This window comes from Mustela lutreola, chromosome 3, assembly GCF_030435805.1.
Source record: "Mustela lutreola isolate mMusLut2 chromosome 3, mMusLut2.pri, whole genome shotgun sequence".
Lineage (NCBI taxonomy): Eukaryota > Metazoa > Chordata > Mammalia > Carnivora > Mustelidae > Mustela > Mustela lutreola.
Genome location: NC_081292.1, coordinates 26,351,154 through 26,372,481, shown reverse-complemented (window position 1 = coordinate 26,372,481; position 21,328 = coordinate 26,351,154). Strand labels below are relative to the sequence as shown.

The 21,328-nt window shown below is 32.9% G+C and overlaps 1 protein-coding gene across 2 annotated transcripts in view; it reads right to left on the bottom strand.

The window, feature by feature from the left end:
• CSMD3 (CUB and Sushi multiple domains 3) overlaps positions 1-21,328 on the bottom strand; it is a 1,244,673-nt gene that overhangs the window by 111,924 nt on the left and 1,111,421 nt on the right. For both annotated transcript variants that reach the window (XM_059165746.1, XM_059165745.1), the window contains 3 exons: positions 8,581-8,699; positions 7,245-7,314; positions 2,818-2,934 (listed from right to left, as the gene is read on the bottom strand). In XM_059165746.1, the coding sequence (XP_059021729.1) occupies positions 2,818-2,934; positions 7,245-7,314; positions 8,581-8,699 (306 nt within the window). The remainder of the gene's footprint in view (positions 1-2,817; positions 2,935-7,244; positions 7,315-8,580; positions 8,700-21,328) is intronic.

Genomic DNA, 21,328 nt, shown 5'->3' with positions numbered 1-21,328 from the left:
TTTATAAATGTGTTCTTTTACTAGTTTATAAGAAGATAATGCTAATTTTTATATAATTATTCCAGGAAAATCTAGTGATCATTGTTATATGCTATAATATTGCAATATAGTCTCAAAATTTATATAAATATAACTAAAACATGAGATAGTGAAGTGTTTCTAGAATGGGAAATATAAAACGAGAGCCTCGTTGAGGTATGCTTACCTAATTAATATTCAATTTTAGTGACTTAAGGGGATTTTTTTCCACCTATCATTCTCCAAATTGTTAAAAATAAAATCTGGCATTTATTGTTTGCTAGACACTTTAAGTATTTATACACGTTATTTATTTAATGTTCACAGTTACTCATGAAAATAAAGAAACCAAGGCACAGAGAAGCTAAGTAATACACTAGATTATACAATGACCTAAAAGACCTGAAATTCAAACTCAGGCACTCTTGGCTCTTGGACTCTTGCTTTTGATAACGACAATGGAGGTCTCAACTAAAGTCACATTTTGTTACTGGAAAAAGAGTTCTACAAAAACTTTTTGTTACATGCGAAAAGATTTCCATGGGCAAATACATTTGGGAAACACTGGGAATAGGATTTAAAATATTAATCAGGTTTCTGTAAAATTATACAAGTTTCTTAGAAATTTGAACAAGCTATCCTAATATGAGAGGCTCCAAGAATTGCATATTTCTTTCCAAAAATTTCCCAAGCCTCCTTTTCACAAATTATCTTGTCAATAAATGTCTTACAGACACAAGAGAATACTTCTTTAATTTTTGATATGTATTCAATATTCTTTTCAAAAATTACAAACTATTTTTTTGAAATAGAGTAGAACTAATTTTTGATTCAACCAAAACTCAGAGAACAATGGTATTACTTAAATGTAATCAAATCAGAAATTGTCTCTTATGTTTTCATTTTAAAAATAGAGATGTGTATTATTTCTAATTTTAATGAAATCAGTTTTTCTAAAATCAAGGATGTATTAACGAGAGGTAACTTGAAAATGATATGATGACTCTACTGAAAATATGTTTAATAATTTATTTTAAAATAATTCAATTGGGGATGCCTGGTGGCTCAATTAAGCTTCTGCCTTTTGCTCAGGCTTGATCCCAGGGTCCTATGATTGAGTCCTGTGTCTGGCCCTTTGCTCAGCAGGGATCCTGCTTCTTCTCCCTCTACCTGCCTCCCCTTTGCTTGTGCTCTGTCTCTCTCTGACAAATAAGTAAATAAAACCTTTAAAAATATAAAATAAAATAATTCAGCTAGCTCCATAAGCAACATGGGATGAGCCCTCCTAAGTGGCTGGTAAAAGACACATAAGAATAACCACACAAGTTCAAATCTCTTACTCATTTATATCAGTATTGTTATTCAGTGAATGGACATAGAATTTGACTATAACTTCAAAGTAAGCACAATTATGTAGTAACCAGGATAATCCTCATTAGAAAGTCCTCCAACATCTTTCTGTGGCTTCCTGTTTTCCCAAAACCTCCGGCCAAACTGCATTCAGGTTGGTTGAATTTCTTCAGTTTTCATCTGCATCTTTCCATGTGTCACTCTGTTTACCAATAATTTCTTTTCAGTTCCCCACAGTTGGACCCTCTTTGTTGGGCTTTTACTTATCTACAAAATCACAATTTAGGAATTACTTCCTCTAGCAAGACTTTTCTGCATTTCCTGGATAAGGCATCCATTTCCTGGATGTCTGTACTAACTACAGTCCTGTAATCTATTCTAGTTTATTGAATAGCATATTTGACAACCTGTTGCCTCATCATGACTATAACTTATCTGGGGAAAGATACAAAGTCTGTTTCACTATGCATTTTATTCCCATTTAGCATAGTACTTGGAGTATAACATGCACTCAGAAGGAAATGTCAAAACTAGTTTTCTGTGAATTTATGTAAAATATTTAAATATGAATTTTAATTCATATTTATTTAAATATAAGCTTAATTCATAGATGGTTTTGGGTAATAAGGTGCTGAATTCAGTCCTCAATAAGTGAGATAGTACATAATTTCTTAATTGCTCTAAATCCACCAGGTTTTGTGTGGTTCAGGGAATCTATTCATCCTCATCTTCAGTGATTTAATAAATAAGACTTTCTTCCATCTAGCACTTCTAGTTATGCATATACAAACCCAAAGGATATGAAGCTGCAAGAGAATATATTAGTGATAGAAGAGTGAGAAAGAATCCATGAAATGTTATATATATAATGCAATATACCCAAAACTGATAATTATATTATTAAAATTAGAAAGCATTACATCTACATAGGTATTTAAACCCATCATTACAAATTTGTACTACTTTTAAATGTAAAATCTTATTTATTTGGAATGAATATTAGATAAATTTGATAAATTACTAGAAACTATTTTATACACACATACACACACACACACACCACTTGGTTATAATAACAAGAAGAGAGTTATAAAAAGGAATATACACAAAATCACATTGAATTTACTATTGCCACATACATCGAAATCAGAATAAATCCATACAAATCAACTGAAAAATATCAGAAAGTTACCTGTCTACCTGCCATCTAACTATGAAGTTAGAAAAGGCCCATATCTCTTTAATTATCCTAGTACTTCAAGTGAAAGATATTTGATTTCAGCAACCAAATTTGGCTCAGGCAATTCAAATTTCACTCCTCAATTTATATAACTATAGGCAATCCCAAAGTAAACTATAATTTGTGAGTTTTTACTAGACCTTGATATTTCTTTATAAGGATACATTCATGATACAGAAATCTTTCTCACATGTTTTTACTATACATACCGAAACCTATGGGCAGCTTTATTGTCCATGTGCAATCTAAGCTGCTAGGGTAGTTTCCAGGAAACCCGGGGCTGAGGATCACACCGCTGAAATCTGACATTGCACCACCACACTGAGCTACAAAAGGAGAGATCCCATGTAAGCCAGAGTAATGGAATACTCTACTGTATTAAAAACAAATTGAAATCATTTCAAGTCTTAAGTCTGAGTTAAAACTGTTTGACATAAATTTTAATATTGTCAACTCTCATTCATACCATACACTAGTAATCAAATATAATCAATTGACAATGCATTTTCTAAAATAGCTTAAAAAGACAATATACTTCCTTCCTCAGCAATAAATGCAAGCTAAATCAATTATTGCCCAGCAAGAAGTAGCTTATGTGCAGTGAATACAATCAAACAAGGAGCATATGTCCTTTTCCATAGCAGGCAGTTTATTTCTTATCTGTGAGTACCTCCAGGAATGTTTTCATTCGTTCCAAAGATGACACAATTTAGAAAAAAAAAAATCAAGCCAATAATATCCATTCTAAATACTGTATTCATAAGGGAACACTTTTTCCCAGCCTTCCCTCCTTTTTTTTTTTTTTTTTTTTTTTGTGAGAAGGTTAAAGAGTTTTAAGAAAGAGATTGGTTTCTATCAGTCATATGTCATGGATTCACATAACACACATGGGATATGGCTGTCCTTTATCCTAAAAAATTTAGACCAAGCCTAGAGAAAGAAAAAACAAGATGCACGCCAGTTTGAGAAATTCGACATAATTTTTAAATGTGCTTGTTCTGGAATATCTACTATATTGATTTGCTATTAATAAATTAGCAAAAATTATAAGAATAGATAATTAGCCAAGCTCATGATTACATATAACTATTTAACATGTATTAAAAGAGTCATTGCATTTGAGAAACTAATTCTTTCCTCTAAAAGTACATTGGGGAGGGTATGTGCTTTGGTGAGTGCTGTGAAGTGTGTAAACCTGGTGATTCACAGACCTGTACTCCTGGGGATAAAAATATATGTTTATAAAAAATAAAAAAATTAATAAAAAATACATAAATAAATAAAATCTTTAAAAAAAAGTACATTTTTATTATTTCATCATATAAGGACTAAACTACACATTTGTTAATTGTGGGATTAAGAACAAAATGTCATGGGGGTGCCTGGGTGGTTCAGTGTGTTAAAGCCTCCGCCTCCGGCTCAGGTCATGATCCCAGGGTCCTGAGATCAAGTCCCACATAGGGCTCTCTGCTTGGCAGGGAGCCCGTTTCCTCCTCTCTCTCTGCCTGCCTCTCTGCCTACTTGTTATCGCTCTGTCAAATAAATAAATGAAATCTTAAAAAAAAAAAAAAACTTGTAAAAAAAAAAAAGAATAAAATGTCATGGTTGTGCATTAAGTTTGAAAACTACCTGTATATAACACATACCTGCAGTTACATTCATTTATTTGTTGTGAAGAATAATAAAAGATACTCAAACCTCAGATTGTATATCATAAAAGCAAATTCAGTAAAAATATCATCAATGTTCTGTATATTAGTAACCTGTTTGATAGCTATTTTAACTATGTGAACTGAATAAATTATATCATCTTACCATTGTATGTGAATCTATATCTATATGTGTGTGTGTATATATATATAATAAAGCAATAGTCACATAAACCTTTCTTTCCATTGATATCTAAAGATACACCTGTGCATTTTTTCATCTTTCTGAAATCTCAGCTCATCTATCCTCAAACCAGAGTAATTGTCAACGTACAGGTGCAATTAAGATTCAAAATTTCCTTTTTCTAAAATTTGATCGTTCATATATATTCATCACAGAGTCTGATAATTAATGAGGGACAGAGAAAATATTTTGGCCATTCAAAAATATTTTACAATCTCTGACAAGACTGCATTGTAGGTTTGTTTCGCTTTATCCAGAACTTGGGGTAAAAGAGCACAAGGACTATCTTCCCTCTTGCCTTCAAAATCTCGTCTTTCACCTGCTCATTGTTCTTCCAATTCTGCTACTTTCTTTCTCTTCAGATATGACCTGAAAATCCTGTACTCAGCATTGTTCACCTTTCTAGAGTTTAAATACCAAAATCAGAGGAGAAAGAAGGAAATAAAATGAAGAAGAAATCATGAAGGAGAAAGAAAGAATGACAAGTCATGAAACACATAAAAAAGAAACCCCAAAATGTATCTGCCTTCAGCTCTGCATTCATGCTTGTTTTCCCTATATCTCTGTGATTTCACACACTCCTGGGTCTTTAATGACAATTTTGTGTGTTCTACCAGTGACTCTGTATTAGATTCTATTTTGCCCCATTACACTCTTATTAACCTCTTGGAGGTTAGCCTCCAAGGTAAACACAACCATAGTCCTCTAAGATAAGATCATCTTTGATTGTTCTTTCTGATTTGTCTCTATTACCTAAAAATCTCAAGTGACTTTTCTTTCCATCCATCAGAATATCTGGAAGATTGTTTATTTTCCAGTCCACAAGGCTGTACAACCTTTTTACCTGATATCTAGAGCTTTAAGACATTATCTGAATCAGCCTTATGCTTCAGTTTCTCTTTATAATATGGCCATGATATCACTTCAAGTATTTTGTTTATCAAATACAGTACAAGTTTATTGGAAAAAATCTATAAAATGCATAAAAGTGACTGAAAAATGAAAATGTCCTCTAATTTTACTACCCATAGATAACCTATTAAATTTTGTATTTCTTTTTCTGCAGAAAAATATATGTGTGTATTTATACAGGGATGCATGTAATGAAAATAGGCTCATACTGTGAGTCATTTTAAGCCTTTCATACTTAACTATATATTGTAAACTTTGGTCATATCTAAAAAATATCATCCAACCTAAATTCTGAATGCTTTCAATATCTTTTGCCACTTAAAAACATCCTTACTCCTAAACATTATTTTCTAATGGACTCAAGAATAGGATGCATGTAAGCAATACAGATTAAACCACCTTCCCACTATATTCATACATGAAAGCCCTAACTCACAATCTGGTTGTGCTTGGAATTAGGGCCTCTAAGGAGGTAACTGAGGTTATGGGAAATTATAAGGGTGGAGCCATAATCTAACAGTACCTGTGGTCCTCATAAGAAAAGACACCAGAGGTATTTGCACACAGGGAAAAGACCATATGAAGATGCAGGGAGATTATGTCCATCTACAAGCCAAGGAGAGAGACCACACAAGAAAACAACCCTTCCAGCATCTTGATCTTGGATTTCTAGCTTCTAACATTGTAAGGAAATAAATTTCTGTTGTCTAACCCACTCGCCTATTGTATTCTTATAGCAGCTCAAGCAAACTAATATAATACAGAGGTTAAGTCATATAAATCACACCAACTCTTGCTTTTTACCTTTTTCCTACTCAGAAAAGGCTATCTTCCTCATCTATTGATCTTAATTACATTACCATCTAAAACTGTAAATTTTATGGGCTATTTCCCAATGACTTGGGTTAATACCATCTTATCTTTCTGAAGATCTATGATGCAGCGAATTATATAACTTGACACTGAGTTTCTTTATTAATTCATGTCTTTTATTTGTATCACTCTAAATGGTAAATGAATGTTTTAAAAATAGGGATTATATATCACATTTCTTTTTCATACTCTATAGATCCCAGGATATTACAGTTGCACACTGATACCAGAACTGAGGAAGAGAAAAAGAAAATGAAAAAGTGGCTAGAAATAACTGGATGCAGGATGAAGTTAAGGCAAAAACTGGATCCCACACTTTGTAAGATCCAAGTGTTATTTTTATATATTCCATATCTCAACTGGCTGTCAACAGTGAAGACATTTCATGTGATGTCATGCTCTCTTTGGTAGACTCCAGATTCCTTATCTATTTTGGGTCAATAGGAAGCAATGGGATACTTACTTATTTTCCTGATCTATGGATATTTCTATCATATAATACAGAGAAAAGTTTCCAAAGATTGAAAAACATAGTACCTTTTCTCAATTTCTAAAGTCATCCATTGATATTGTAGTTTGAGGTTTAAAAAAAAACTGTAAAAATTTAAAATTAAAAAAAAGATGTGAAATATTTATCTCAAAATATCATTTCCAGTGGCGCCTGGGTGGCACAGTGGGTTAAAGCCTCTGCCTTCAGCTCAGGTCATGATCCCAGGGTCCTGGGATGGAGCCCCACATCAGGCTTTCTGCTCCATGGGGAGCCTGCTTCCTCCTCTCTCTCTGCCTGCCTCTCTGCCTACTTGTGATCTCTGTCAAATAAATAAATAAAATATTTTTTAAAATATCATTTCCATAAAACCTGACAAAAGGCAAACTATATATTTCAGCAACATTAAACATAGGGTATATCTTTAAAATTTGACAAAGCTTATCAGTGATTTACAGTTCTTCAACTTACCCAAACAAATTGGGATTGGATAATTCCATCTTCTTACAGGTCCAGGCATACATGTGATGTGAGAATGACCCTACATAAAAAAGATGCAGTTCAGTACACATTTTAAAAAGACTAAATTAAACATAACACAGTGAATGGTTATTATAAAAATAAAATATATATTATCATTTTTCATATTTTTAAACTTTGGCTAGAATTCTTAGTATAACTTGAAATAATAAAGTTAATTATATACCTTGTGATAAAATGTAAAAAGTGACATGGTCCTGGTAGAAAAACTAAGACTCCTAATCACATCAGAATTATGCTTTTTAAACTTAACATTTTTCCACTGAAACATATTCTACTGGGATATTTCAATGATTATGTGAGTGAAATGACCATATATATAAATATTTATAATAAATTTAAATAATATTCAAGGTAAAATACGGTAAAGAATAATTTAAAAATACTTCATAAAATATTAAAATGAGTCAATTAAGATATATTAAATTTTAAACTGAAATATAAAGTCCAGAAATATCGGATTGTACTTCTGAGACTAGTAATTTATAATGAAATGTTAAAGACTATAAATCATCAATTTTTAATTTTACTTTCTCTAAGGAACCTATTTATTAAACATGAAATAGTCGCTGCCTCTTTTTTTGTTTTTTCTCAGTTACTTAATAGGTCAATTCTTTTTTTTTTTTTAAGATTTTATTTATTTATTTATTTGAGGGAGAATGAGTGAGAGAGAGCATGAGTGAGGAGAAGGTCAGAGAGAGATGCAGACTCCCCAAGGAGCTGGGAGCCCGATGCGGGACTCGATGCAGGAAGTCTGGGATCATGACCTGAGCCAAAGGCAGTTGCTCAACCAACTGAGCCACCCAGGCGCCCATTAGGTCAATTCTTTAGAGAGATTTTTATGGAACCATAAATTTGAGACCCTCTAACATATATTTCTGGTTGATTTTCACTAACTTCACAAATTTATTTTCATGGTAATTTCATTTAATGTTCTAGTTAGCACTTTGTTTTATTTTCAAATCCTAAAGAGCCAAGAGTAGAGTTGGTACATCCTATTTGAACAGAGAGAAAATTGTAAAGTAAAGATTAATTTTGATTCAAAAATAATTTCTGGTTACTTGCGAACAAAGCATATTTAGTCTATTCTAGTAATTTCTCTCATGAGTATGTTTTATGGACAAATTGAATAACTTTTGGCTTAAGGCTATAGTATACAGTTTGAAGTCAATATTGTTTTAAAACTTTTGGATTATCAGTCATCACTCCATTAAAATATTCTGAAAAAGCAATGCAAATCCAAACTATAATTTAAAAATAGCCTTACCTGTAGAGAATATCCTTGATCACACTGAAAGGATACTACATCACCAACCATATATCTGTCTCCAATTTTCATTCCACTGCTAGGAGTTTGTGGTTCAGGACAGGAGTCCAAACCGATTGCTGAGAACATGTAAAGATATTAGCATAAGTAACTTTTAAATAATGAATGCTTAAATTATGCATATTAAATTACCAAAATTGAATGGTGGTGTCATTAAAACTAGATTTTTACATTGGGGACATTAGGATTGTTCTGTGAGTACTATTTAAGTGTGAATAAGATTTAACTATGGTTGTTAAAAGCAATGTGCTTTGGAACCGTACCATAGAACTGTTCTTTGAATTTTCATGGCATCAACCATTAAATAATGTTGTGATTACACTTAAAGTCTTTTCTAACTCACAGTCTAAATGCCTTCTATTAAGGGCACGTGGGTGGCTCAGTGGGTTAAAGCATGTGCCTTCAGATCAGGTCATGATCCCAGGGTCCTGGGATGGAGCCCCACATCGGGCTCTCTGCTCAGTGGGGAGCTTGCTTCCCTTCCTCTCTCTCTGCCTGCTTCTCTATCTACTTTTGATCTCTGTCTGTCAAATAAATAAATAAAAATCGTAAAAAATAAAAAATAAATGTCTTCTACTATAAAATAAAAATTAAAAATTCCTAAAAAGAAAATCCCTTAAGGAATAAAACAATAATTTATTTTGAGAGTAATATAAAATTATATTCATAAAATATGCTTAATAAAATACTAAAAATTTTTTGCTATTTTGTCCATATCACCTGGTTCCTTCTTCTTTCATACAAAATGGTCTTTTAATTTATGAGACATAGTGTGAGGTACTCATTACAGTAATTTTTAAAAATATTTTATTTATTTATTGGACAGAGAGATAAAGAGCACAAGTAAGCAGAATGGCAGGCAGAGGAAGAGGGAGGAGTAGACTCCTGGCTAAGCAAGGAGCCAGATGCAGGGCTTGATCCCAGGATGTTGGGATCATGACCTCAGCAGAAGGCAGCCACTTAACTGACTGAGCCACCCAGGTGTTCCACATGTAAAAGTTTTTAAATGTATTTTTTTAAGATTTTATTTATTTATTTGACACACAGAGAGAGAAATCACAAGTAGGTGGGGGGGCAGGCTCCCCACTGAGCAGAGAGCATGATTCAGGACTCAATCCCAGGACCCTGAGACCATGACCAGAACCCAAGGCAGAGGCCCAATCCACTGAGCCACCCAGGAGCCCTTAAATGTATTTTTAAGTAAGATTTTTTCTCAGAGAAAAAAAAAAAAAAAAGAAGAAGAAGAAGATTTGTTCTCCAAATACATTATAATCGCAAAGGAGAAAAATGTAGTTTATTGAGACCTGAAATGTTTAGGTGACAGTTGAAATCAGTTATTTCTGAAGAAGAGATAATTCCAGAATTCAAAACACTTCCATTATTTTTACATTAACAATATACTTTTCAACATAAAAGAATAAAAGCATACTAAATATAAGTTTTTTTCCTAAAATGATTTAAAGTCTGAAAAAATTGATTTTTTTGCCAAAAGATTTTGAAAAATATATTATTATTAAGAAATTTTTTTATCCTCAATAAAATCTAATGTTTTTTATTCAATTATTTGTGGTTCACATTAGAAGATAATCTAATGCATATTTAAACTATGGCAGAAAATAGTCATCTCTCCAAAATCATCATATATATTCATTTCATGAAAAATATCTTAAAACCTGAATCCTAAAGAATTATAATACTTCAGACATTCTTTAGTCCTTGATATTTCCCTCTGATGAATGCTCTCTTAGCACCACTTTCTACATTCTTCATGGTGCTTAACATGAATAATGAAAAAATAACTGTGTAATTAGTTGTTCAATATTTATTTCCCCTATGAGAATTGAAACTCCTTAAGGGCAGCTTAGAGCACAGCATCTTAAGGAAGCATTCAATTAACATTGGTTGATTGGATAAATGAATAGTATGAAAAAGAACATGAATCTCTACTTTGATAACTTCTTAATAAATACTAGTGTCTAGCTCTGCAAATGGAAGATACTTTCTCTGTCTAATAATACAATGTTCAGAGTAGCTAAAAATCATTCCAAATTAGGTCATATTTAAGGATAGAAAATGACATAAAAGTACTAACGATAGAATTATGATTAGGTAAGAAAGGAAGACAGGGAAGAAGAGTAAACTGGTCATTTGGAAATGCATTTGAAGCAGCCCTAGAGGACGTTAGGGAAGTCTATGGATTGGAGTTCCAACACTTAGGGTTCAATTAACTAAGTCTCTAACCATACATAATGCCTCATATTTCTTGAGGGTTTTGTAATCTTGAATTTATGGACCTAGGCAAGGTAAGTCACCATTGTTACCTACCTTTAACATTTTAAGGGTTAATGTCTCACTTCCTCAGCTAGATTTTGAGATCTAAAAGTGATAGAAACTTATTTTTGTTTTAATCCCATCTAATACCCACTAATGGGACTTACACAATAAATTTATCTGATTTCAAAAGCCTGTTTCAGGTATTAATGAGTATCCTAAAAGAGTGATTTATGATATAAACATATATGTCTTATAAATAAGAGAAGAGAAGAAAAGAGGATCTTATAAATAAGATTTCACCTTCCTTTGGTACAATCTTGATGTTTGGGGAGTTAGTATTCCCTTATGGGTTTCTCCCACTGGCTAACTGGTTATTTAAAAAAAAAAAAAAAAGGAAAATTTAAAAAATATTTATTACATTTATTACTCTTTACCACTAAGGTCATTCTTGCAGTCATTCTTACTGAGAAGGCCAAATTTTGTACACATTCATTTTTCTTTTCTTTCTATCAAGTACTCCATTCAGGGTCATATACACAGAAAACTATTAATATGCAGAAGTGATGATTTCTTTTTCTGGGAGGAGAACAAATAAAACTATGGTACAGTGATGACTATAAAATATCGAGAGCCTCATTTTTAAGTGAGGCTTACACATAATATATACTGACATAGTAAAATATTTTAAAAGTTTTAACTTTAAAAATGTGATATAAAATGCCCGGGGTGCCTGGGTGGCACAATTAGTTGAACGTCAGACTCTTGGTTTTGGCTCGGGTCGTGATCCCAGTGTCCTGGCTCTGTGCTCAGCAGAGTCTGGAGTTTCTTTCTCACTCATCCTCTGTCCCCCCCCCCCCCACGCAACCATGCATGTGCTCTCTCTCCCTCTCTCTCTCAAACAAAATAAATCTTAAAATAAAATAAAAATGTGATTTAAAACTCTATAAACTCTATAAACTACAGAATAGCAATTTTGTAAGTCAAAGATTTTTGTATACATATTATCACAGAGAAAAATGAGCAAAAGAAAATATGCCAAATATTAGCATAGGCTATAGTCCTTGGTTATGAGATTATTGGTGATTTATATGCCTTTCCTTGTATTTTTCTGAATTTACAGAATTTTTATAATGAACATGAATTAATTTTATAAATAATAACATCACTGATCTACTAGGTAAATAATTACTAGCAGAGAACTTGGGGGTATAAGAACATACTCCCTTCTATTGTTGAAGATGACACTGAGTTGGACCAGCTAATCTGTTGAATATGATTATTCCAGGGAAGAAAGTAAGGTGACGAGATAGTCAGATAAGAAGTCACTGATGGCCTCTCTCATTTTTGTGCAATCAATTATTTTTTGTACATTAAGGAAAATAAAACAGAAATATCTAAAAATCTTGCAGTTCCTATTTTACATTTTTATATAAACAAATAAACTCTAAGGTGCCCGGGGGCTCAGTCAGTTAAGTATTCAACTCTTGACTTTGGATCAGGTCTCGATCTTGGGGTCGTGAGACAGAGCCTGCGTTGGGCTGGGTGTGGAGCCTGCTTAAGATTCTTTGCCCCTCCCACCATCACTTTCTCTCTCCCTCTCTAAAAACAATTTAAAATAGATAAACACATTTAAAAAACTGCCATTTAATGGCAGTTTTGAGGCAGCCAGGCTTATTGTGGTGATTACTCATAATTACAAAAATGTTGAATCCCTATGTTATACATCTGAAACTCATATAATCTTGATGTCAACTATGCTTCAAAAAATTTGTAAGGTGTTTTTTAAGAATTATTTTCACTTCTTCATAAGTAATAAAATAAATAGGTTATTTGTAAGAATCAGCAAAAAAAAAGAGAAATTTTGTAAAAATGTTGAAAAGTATGCTCTCCTGATTAACCAAGGCAATCAAAATATTGAGTCATTTTCAGTTTTATGAGTGTCAATTTTGGTGTTGGCAATCAAAGATATGCTCTGGGTGAGTTTTTTTTAATGGAAATTGGATCAATTAATCTGCTGTTGTAGCCAAAAACAAACAGAAATGAGTCCAGGGACAAATCCACATCAAAAATTGCAAAGAGTTATGACTGTTGTCAAATTAGTGCAGACAATCACCCTGAATGAAAATACTGAAACCTCAGTTCTTCACATTTCCAGCTTTTATTTATAACCATTTATTTATAACCAAAAAGTGTTCTTTCCAGTTCTGTTCACAAGGCAATCAATCTGCAGTACAAATGTTCTTAATCAGATCATTTATATCTGATCATTCTGATTATATATATATGTATATTACTTTCCAGTATGCCATAATGATTTTAATGAGTCTTTGATGCTTTGAGAGAGGCAGAGAGCAAGAAGAAGAAAGCTTAATTACTTAAGACTCTCTGTAACATTGTTTTGTAAAAGGAAAACCTCCTTCACAAATTTAACATCTAAATCTACGTATTCGGTGATGGGCAATAAGGAGGGCACGTTATGCAATGAGCCTTGGGTGTTATATGCAACTAATGAATCACTGAACATTATATATCAAAAACTAATGATGTACTATAGGTTGGCTAATTGAATTTAAATAGAAAAAAAATCTATTTATAAATTTATTGAAAATAATGACCAAAATATTGCATCTGTATACATGTAAGAAAGGAACAGGAATTGAATCATGTGTCTTTGCACAAAGGTAGTGTTCTGTAGGAGTGACGATATTATTTTTTAAATATTTTACAGGTCTTCAATTTTAAATTTTCCTCTAACTAATGGACTTAAGGTAACAATTATTTCTTTCTTTTAAGATTTATTTATTTATTTTAGAGAGAGAGGGAGAGTGCAAGCAAGCTGAGGGAGGGGCAGAGGGAGAGAGAAAATCCTGAAGCAGACTTTGCACTGAGCACAGAGCTGATAGAGAGCACAATCCCTTGACTCTGAGATCATAACTTGAGCCAAAACCAAGAGCCAGCCACTCAGCCAACTGCACCACTGAGGTACTCCAGGATTACTATTATTGCTATCTTTGTTATATATGAGTTTTGTTTTTTGTTTTTGTTTTTTAAGATTTATTTATTATTTATTTTTAAGAAGAAAGAGAGAGAGAGAGAGGTGAACATGGGGGAAGGGCAGAGGGAGAGAGAGAATCATTAAGCAGCCTTCTTGCTGAGCAAGGGAGCCTGATCCAGGGCTCAATCCCAAAACCTTGAGATTATGACCTGAAGGAAATCAAGAGTCCACTGCTTAACAGAATGAGCCACCCAGGTACTCCCATAAGAGGGCTTTTTTTTTTTTCCTTAAGATTTTATTTATTTATTTGACAGAGATGGAGAGAGAGAGTACAAGTGTGGGGGCAGAGGGGCAGAAGGAGGGAGAGAAGCAGGTTTCCCACTGAGCAGAGAGCCTGACATGGGACTTGATCCCAGGACCCTGGGATAATGACCTGAGCCAAAGGAAGATACTTAACCTACTGAGCCACCCAGGTGTCCCATGAGTTTTTAAAATACGCTAGAATTGTCATTTGGCATTCCACATTTATTATTATAAGATAATAATTTTTTAAAAAACAGAGAAGTTGGTGACAATCAAAGGGTAAATTCAACATAAGCTCATCTACTAGTTTGAGAAAAAACTCCAATGGCAAACAAGTAGACTTTTTTGCTGATAATATATTTTGAATTAATTAATTAATCCAATATACAGATATTTTTTAATACCTATTATGTAACAGGTAACTTGGATAATTGTAAGTTTTTTCAGAAGAACAATTCTGACTTAATAGTCACTGATGGGCAACAGTGGTTTAGGAACATGTTGTGGTGCAGATTTAGCTCACATTTACCTTGATCCTTAAATTTTTACTTACTTTACTTGTTCTTACCTCAATTAACATTTAACATAGTATTACTTGGAATAATTAATTGAATATTCAGTAATAGAAACTACTCAAATTTTAGTCTACAGTTTAATGCTAAGTTAAATGATAACATGTTAAATAGACTCTGATATCTTAAGCAATTACTATATACCTATTGTGTATTCTGTATCATGTTATAAGCCAGAAATGCAAAGATTGGTTAGGGACATTAACAACTTTGCTCTAAAGAAACTCTTAAGGAAGCAGGAGTGGGGACTGGTTTAAAAGATTACAGGTAGTAGAAAAATTACAGTAAGTGAAGGACATCCTTTGTGAAAATAATTATTTCATAAAGAATAACTCTACTAAGAAGAATAAAAGGAGTGGCAAACTAGGAAACAAACTCTTTAAAAAAAATTATTTGTTCTTTATGAGGGAGAGAGAGAGAGAGCACAAGCAGGGGAAGGAGCAGAGGAAGAGGGACAAGCAAACTGAGCTGAGTGCAGAGCCTAACTTAGAGCTTGATCTCAAGGACCCTGAGAAACCAAGTTTGCCGTTTAACCAACTGAACCACCCAGATACCCCAGAAAGCAGACTTTTAACAGTAAAGAACAAACTGAAGGTTCCTGGAGAGGAGGGGGGAGGTGAATGGTTAAACAGGTGAGGGAACTTGTGATGAGCACTGGGTGTCTATGGAAGTGATGAATCACTAAACTCTATACCTGAAATTACTATTACACTGTATGTTAGGTAATTGGAATTTAGATAAAAACTTGAAAAAGAAAAGACATTGGAAATGGATAACAATTCATGTAATAAAAATAAAAAAGCATAACCTTACTAAAAAAGTATATATTTTACCAACTCATAATAATGAGGGGTAAGGTGAATGTGATACGCTGGCAGACAAGGCAGCATGTTCAATGAACTTTTAAGCGAGTTTTCCTTCTTTTATGGAAAAGAGGGGGAGTGGTTTTTTTGGGAAAGGCATCAAGAAATGAAGCTGAAAGGGAGAAAGAATATACATTGTGAACTGTTTTATAATCTTAATCAATGTAGGAAATTGTATTTTCTTTCTGTGGGCATAGAAGGAAAATTTCAAAGTTATTAAGAACACAATCTTTATCTGCCTCTTGGCTCCACTACTTTCTTGATCTTTTTGGTAATGTCTGAAATGATTTCTTTGATTCAATTCCTTCATCTGCTAAATGGGATGTAGAAATACTGACTTGATAGGAATATTGCAATGGTTAAAGAAAACAAGATATACATAATGGTTAAAATAGTGGCAGGGACATAGTAACTAACATTATTTAGTGGTTTTAACCATGGAAGTGAGTTGTCATTTAGCATTCTAGATAAAGGATATTTTTTTCTGTTACCATGAGAGTATGTTTCTGTATGTTTAAGATCAATAGATTTACATACATACTCCAGGAATATAAAGAAAAGAAAATATGTAAAAAGTAATATAAAGTGCCAAGAACTTAAGTACCTTGAAGTCTTTGACCCAAAATAAAAAGCTTCTTATATAAGCTAAAATATTACTGGTTTAACTGAGAGAAAAACCAAGAGACCAGGATCAATGATCTTAGTTCAAGATACAGCTAGAGAAGTTTTGTAATACAAAACTACAATGTTTCCAGAATTCAGGAATTTAGGTGGAAACCATTTCTAAGTCAATACCACAAAGAGGTAAAAATTCAATGCAATGATCACAAAATATATTTTGATTCAAAGAAAAGAGGAAACTATGATAAAAATAATGGCCTTATAGGATTAAGGAGTAAGATGTGTTTGCAAAATCAATTACACTTGTTTGCATTTAATATATTCTGTTAATGGCAATCAAAATTAGAAATGACAAATATTAATAATTTAATTTGAGCAGGAGATGTTTCTACAATTAACATTTTATGAGATGATGTGCATAAACCAGTTAGAACAAGAAAATTAGTTTAAGTAAAAATATAATTAATCTTAAAATCACTATTTTTCTCAAATAATCAATTATTAAATTAGCCCAAGGGAGGAAACCATTTTTAGGGATTATAAAAATAAACTCATTAAGACCTAATGCATTATCTCTTAAGCATATTGCTCAAGGATGGAAAGCAGTAAAATAACTATTGTACTGATTTGAATCTTTTGTTATTTATAAGCTAGAGTTAAATGAATACATGTCTAGGCATTTACTATTTTATGACAACTTTTATACTTTGTGGTATTCAGACCAGCCCTTCAACTAATAAGCAGAAAGGAAAGATATTTTTGGACCACCTGTGTTTTCCCAGGATTTATAGCAAAATTATTGATGGTATATATACCATGAGTGTTCTCAAGTTTAGGAGGATAGAAAAATATATTCATTATGGTAACATGGACCTTTGTGTTCCTCCGAGGGCTGTGTCCTAAGATTTTTGAGTGCCCTTCCTTAAATTTGGAAATACAATTACTACATGTAGTTTGCCCTTTTAAAACAAGCACGTTTTAAAACTTATACGTTTGTATAAGTTCAAAACCAAAAGCTGTTCACTGATTTATAGATGCTCCACTGTCCCTCTAGAATTTTCCATTACTGAGATACAAATGTGTAGGGCAATAAATTTAAGGAAATGTGAAGGAAATTACATATTCATATTACAATCAAATTGTCATCCCAAAACTGTTAATGATAAAGATCTAACAGAACCAAATGTCAGAGCAACTAGAAATTATAAGATCTCTTTGTGGAAGCTTACTCACAATGGATATATTTAAGGACATTTCATGCACAAGGGACATTTTTCCTAGCAAAATATACATTTATGCAAGCCATACAGTTACAACCAGGATCATATTTGTCAAAAACAAACAAAAAAACATAAATTGTCAATTTACAAATGAATTCCCACTTTCCAGTGCTCTTGAGGATTAGAAGACAGATAAATTTGACACATTATATGTTAGAAAAAAATATATTAACTCAAAGCAGATGTATCTATTCACATGATTACCAGCACACATTCCCAACACCAAAAAATGAGGTAGTTTTATGTAAGCTTATGATAACTCATGTCAGAAAATAGCAAAATACTAATAAGAATCTCAACTAATGTTTTAATTTTTATTTACTGAGAGAGAAAAATGTATCCTCTAAACTTCTTATCTTAGTTTTCCTCATGGTTGCTAGGGAAAATTATCTTCTACTCGGTCTGCCTGTTTTCTCTTCAATATTCAATCCCTTTTGTTATTAACAGAAAGCAAATTTTTTTTTTCTTACTCTTTCCATTAATATAGACTACCTGTTTATATCAGGTAATTTGTTAGAATCTGTTAGCACAATATCAATATAAGAGGGCACTTGGGTGGCTAAGTGTATTAAACCTCTGCCTTAGGCTCAGGTCATGATCTCAGGGCCCTGGGATCGAGTCCCACACTGAGCTCTCTGCTCAGCAGGGGCTTAGGTAAAAGAAGGTTAAGAGGGCACCTGGGTTGCTCAATGGGTTAAGCCTCTGCCTTCAGCTCAGGTAATGATCTCAGGGAACTGGGATCAAGTCCTGCATTGGGCTCTCTGCTCAGCAGGGGGCCTGGTTCCCTCTCTCTCTCTCTGCCTGCCTCTCTGCCTACTTGTGATCTCTCTCTGTCAAATAAATAAATAAAATATTTTTAAAAAATTAATATAAGACATTAAAGTGTGAGGAAAAAAAGCAATGGAATAATGAGCATTAAGGACGGTATGTGAGGTTATAAACACTGGGTATTTTACACAACTGATGAATCACTGAACACTACATATGAAACTGAAAAAAAAAAAAAAAAGGAAAGAAAGAGAGAAAAAGATTCTAAATTTATATTACTGCCTAGCTTTGTGTGTCTTTAATTTAGAAAAATTGCCCTGATTCAATTCACTTATGGACCAACTATGGCCTCCAACAGAGCATAATTTGAGCACCATGACTATAAATATTCAAAATACACACACACACACACACACACACACACACACAATAAATGTGATATCCATTTGCCATATTTTCTTATTTTGCAAGCACCATATGTGCCTTCTATACCAATTTCATTCTTTAAATTATGTACTTAATACTGACGTTACCACTAGTTAAATTAGGAAATACTTTTGGTTCCTAGATCCCACTGTAAGTTGTAAGGTCTAATTACTACAGATAAATAAAAGTGGTTCTGTTGATCCTGGTTTATTAATTCAATAGCTAAGATCTAAAAAATCAAAGAAAAACCCTAAGGAATTAAAAGTCCAGCTCTCCAAAGGAATAAAGCAAGGTTGTGATTATAGGAAGTGGTATGATTTAAAATAAAAACCAAAACAAAAGACCAGAAACCCAACAACCGTTCTCTACTCCTCCCTCTCTCTCATCTCCAACATCTAACCAGCCACAAACTTTACACAAGCATAATAACCTACTTCAGATTTTCTCATGTAAATTATTGCAATCCCTTGCTTTAGGCCTATTCTCTTCCTGCAGTGCATTTTCCATTTTCCAAAATAGAAGGGCCCTTCAAAAATTCAAAAGTAAACATGTTACTCTACAAATTGAAATCTTTGAGTATGTCTCCAAGAAAGTATCTGTCGCCTCCTTAGTCTAATCTTTCAGCACTTAAAATACCATTTGACAATTGTAGCCACATTGGGTTCGTCTCATCAGCAGTAGAAGATGATCTTTATTGAGAGTTTACTATGGACCAGGCATTTTTATAAACACTTTCACATGGATGATCTCATTTAATTCTGAAGAAATATTTCAGATTAGGTGTTATCATTATCCCATATCACAGATAAGGAAACTGAGTTTTTAAGGAACTTGAGGAATGGCCTTGTGTACATGGCTATCAAATGGCATTGTCAAGATAGAAATTGAAGTCTGATTCTAGAATAAATGCTTTTATATCCACCTACATTTCAAGAGGTCCCTTCGAAGTACCAAACTAATTCCATACATACACTTTAATTCTTTCCTGCCAGTAAGACTTCTATTCATCCTTTGGTGAAGTTTTCCTTCACTCCACTGTCAGTAAACCCTAACAGATTTGATCACTACCTTCTTTGTGTAATCCCCTAAATTATACAAGATGTCCTTATATTTCGGTGATTGTGAGAGTAATCTTGGAAGGGTGGTGAAAGTGCAAATGTGTGGCTGAATCTCAGAAACACTGACTTGAACTTCTGGGGTAGGGCTTTATCTAGACCGTTTAATGAAACTTCAATGACTATAATGCACATTTATCTCAGAAGTACCAACATACATAACAATACAAAAAAAGTTTACATTGTAATTTTGCACTTGTTTGCATGTCCTTACAATTAGTCTGCAGGATTTTAGGGCTAGATATTATGCAAATTTGTAGCACTTACACCTAGAAATTATATCTGGTAATTAGTAAGTACTTGACAAACATTTGATGCATACACAAGTGGTTTTGTTCTTATATTTAGAAAGAAATACTGAGATGGAAAATTATGGGAAGAAACTATAAGGACTATAATATTGTGGTCAGAACTGCTTGCTCCAGTATCAAATTCTCTGAAATGTTTATCTACCTCTACTATTTACTGACTTTAAAAATATGTAGGTATGAGCTTATTACCTATAAAAGAGAATTAAAAATAGTACCTGCCTCAAGATTATTGGGAAAATTAAATAAAGATATATCTATAAAATATTTATACTATATTTGATATATATTGAACACTTGAAAGAAATGTTAACTTTTTGGGGCACCTGGGTGGCTTAGTCAGTTAAGCAACCTGCCTTGGTTCAGGTCCTGATCTTATAGTCCTGGGATGGAGCCCCAAGTGGGACTCTCAGTAGGGAGTCGCTTCTCCCACTCCCTCTGCTCCTCTACCCACTTGTGCATGCTCTCTCTCTCCCTCTCTCTCAAATAAATAAAACTTTAGAAAAATGTTAACTTTCTGATGACATAATGATAACAATATAATGATTACAATAAACATGATGAAAGTATTGTTAATTTGCTGTCAAAGAACCTAAGCAGTCGTTCAAATGCTTATGGTTTATATGGCTCTTTTTCTTTTTATTGTGTTCTGTTAGTCACCATACAATACATTATTAGTTTTTGATCTCATAAAAATGGCTGCTTATACTACAGATATCCCACACTTTGAAAACCGTCATGGATAGACAAGCAAATGTGAGCCTCAAATATCAGTATTTACCAAATTGTGAAATTTGCCTCAAATATTTTAAAAGGCAAAAGCATATGAAAAAGTTTAGCCCAGTTATGTAGAAATCTTCTTTAAAAATATAGACTAACACAGAAGAAAACGAAGTGGGACAAAAACAATTTATTTTCTAACTTTAAAAAGGTAGGTTTTGTCTTGTTTTGTTTTTAAGGCCAGTCTTTCTTCTTTAATAAATAATGAACAAAACAACCTATTAGAAACTGACATGGCTGGTGCAACTGGTTTGTTGGCTATCAGAACTCTGAGCTGCTTGAGATATCAGCCAGTCATAATGTACAATCATTCAAACTAGTATAACTACATAAATTTACAATTACCTTCTTTAGATAAATGTAGTTACTTTTTTTTTTCAATT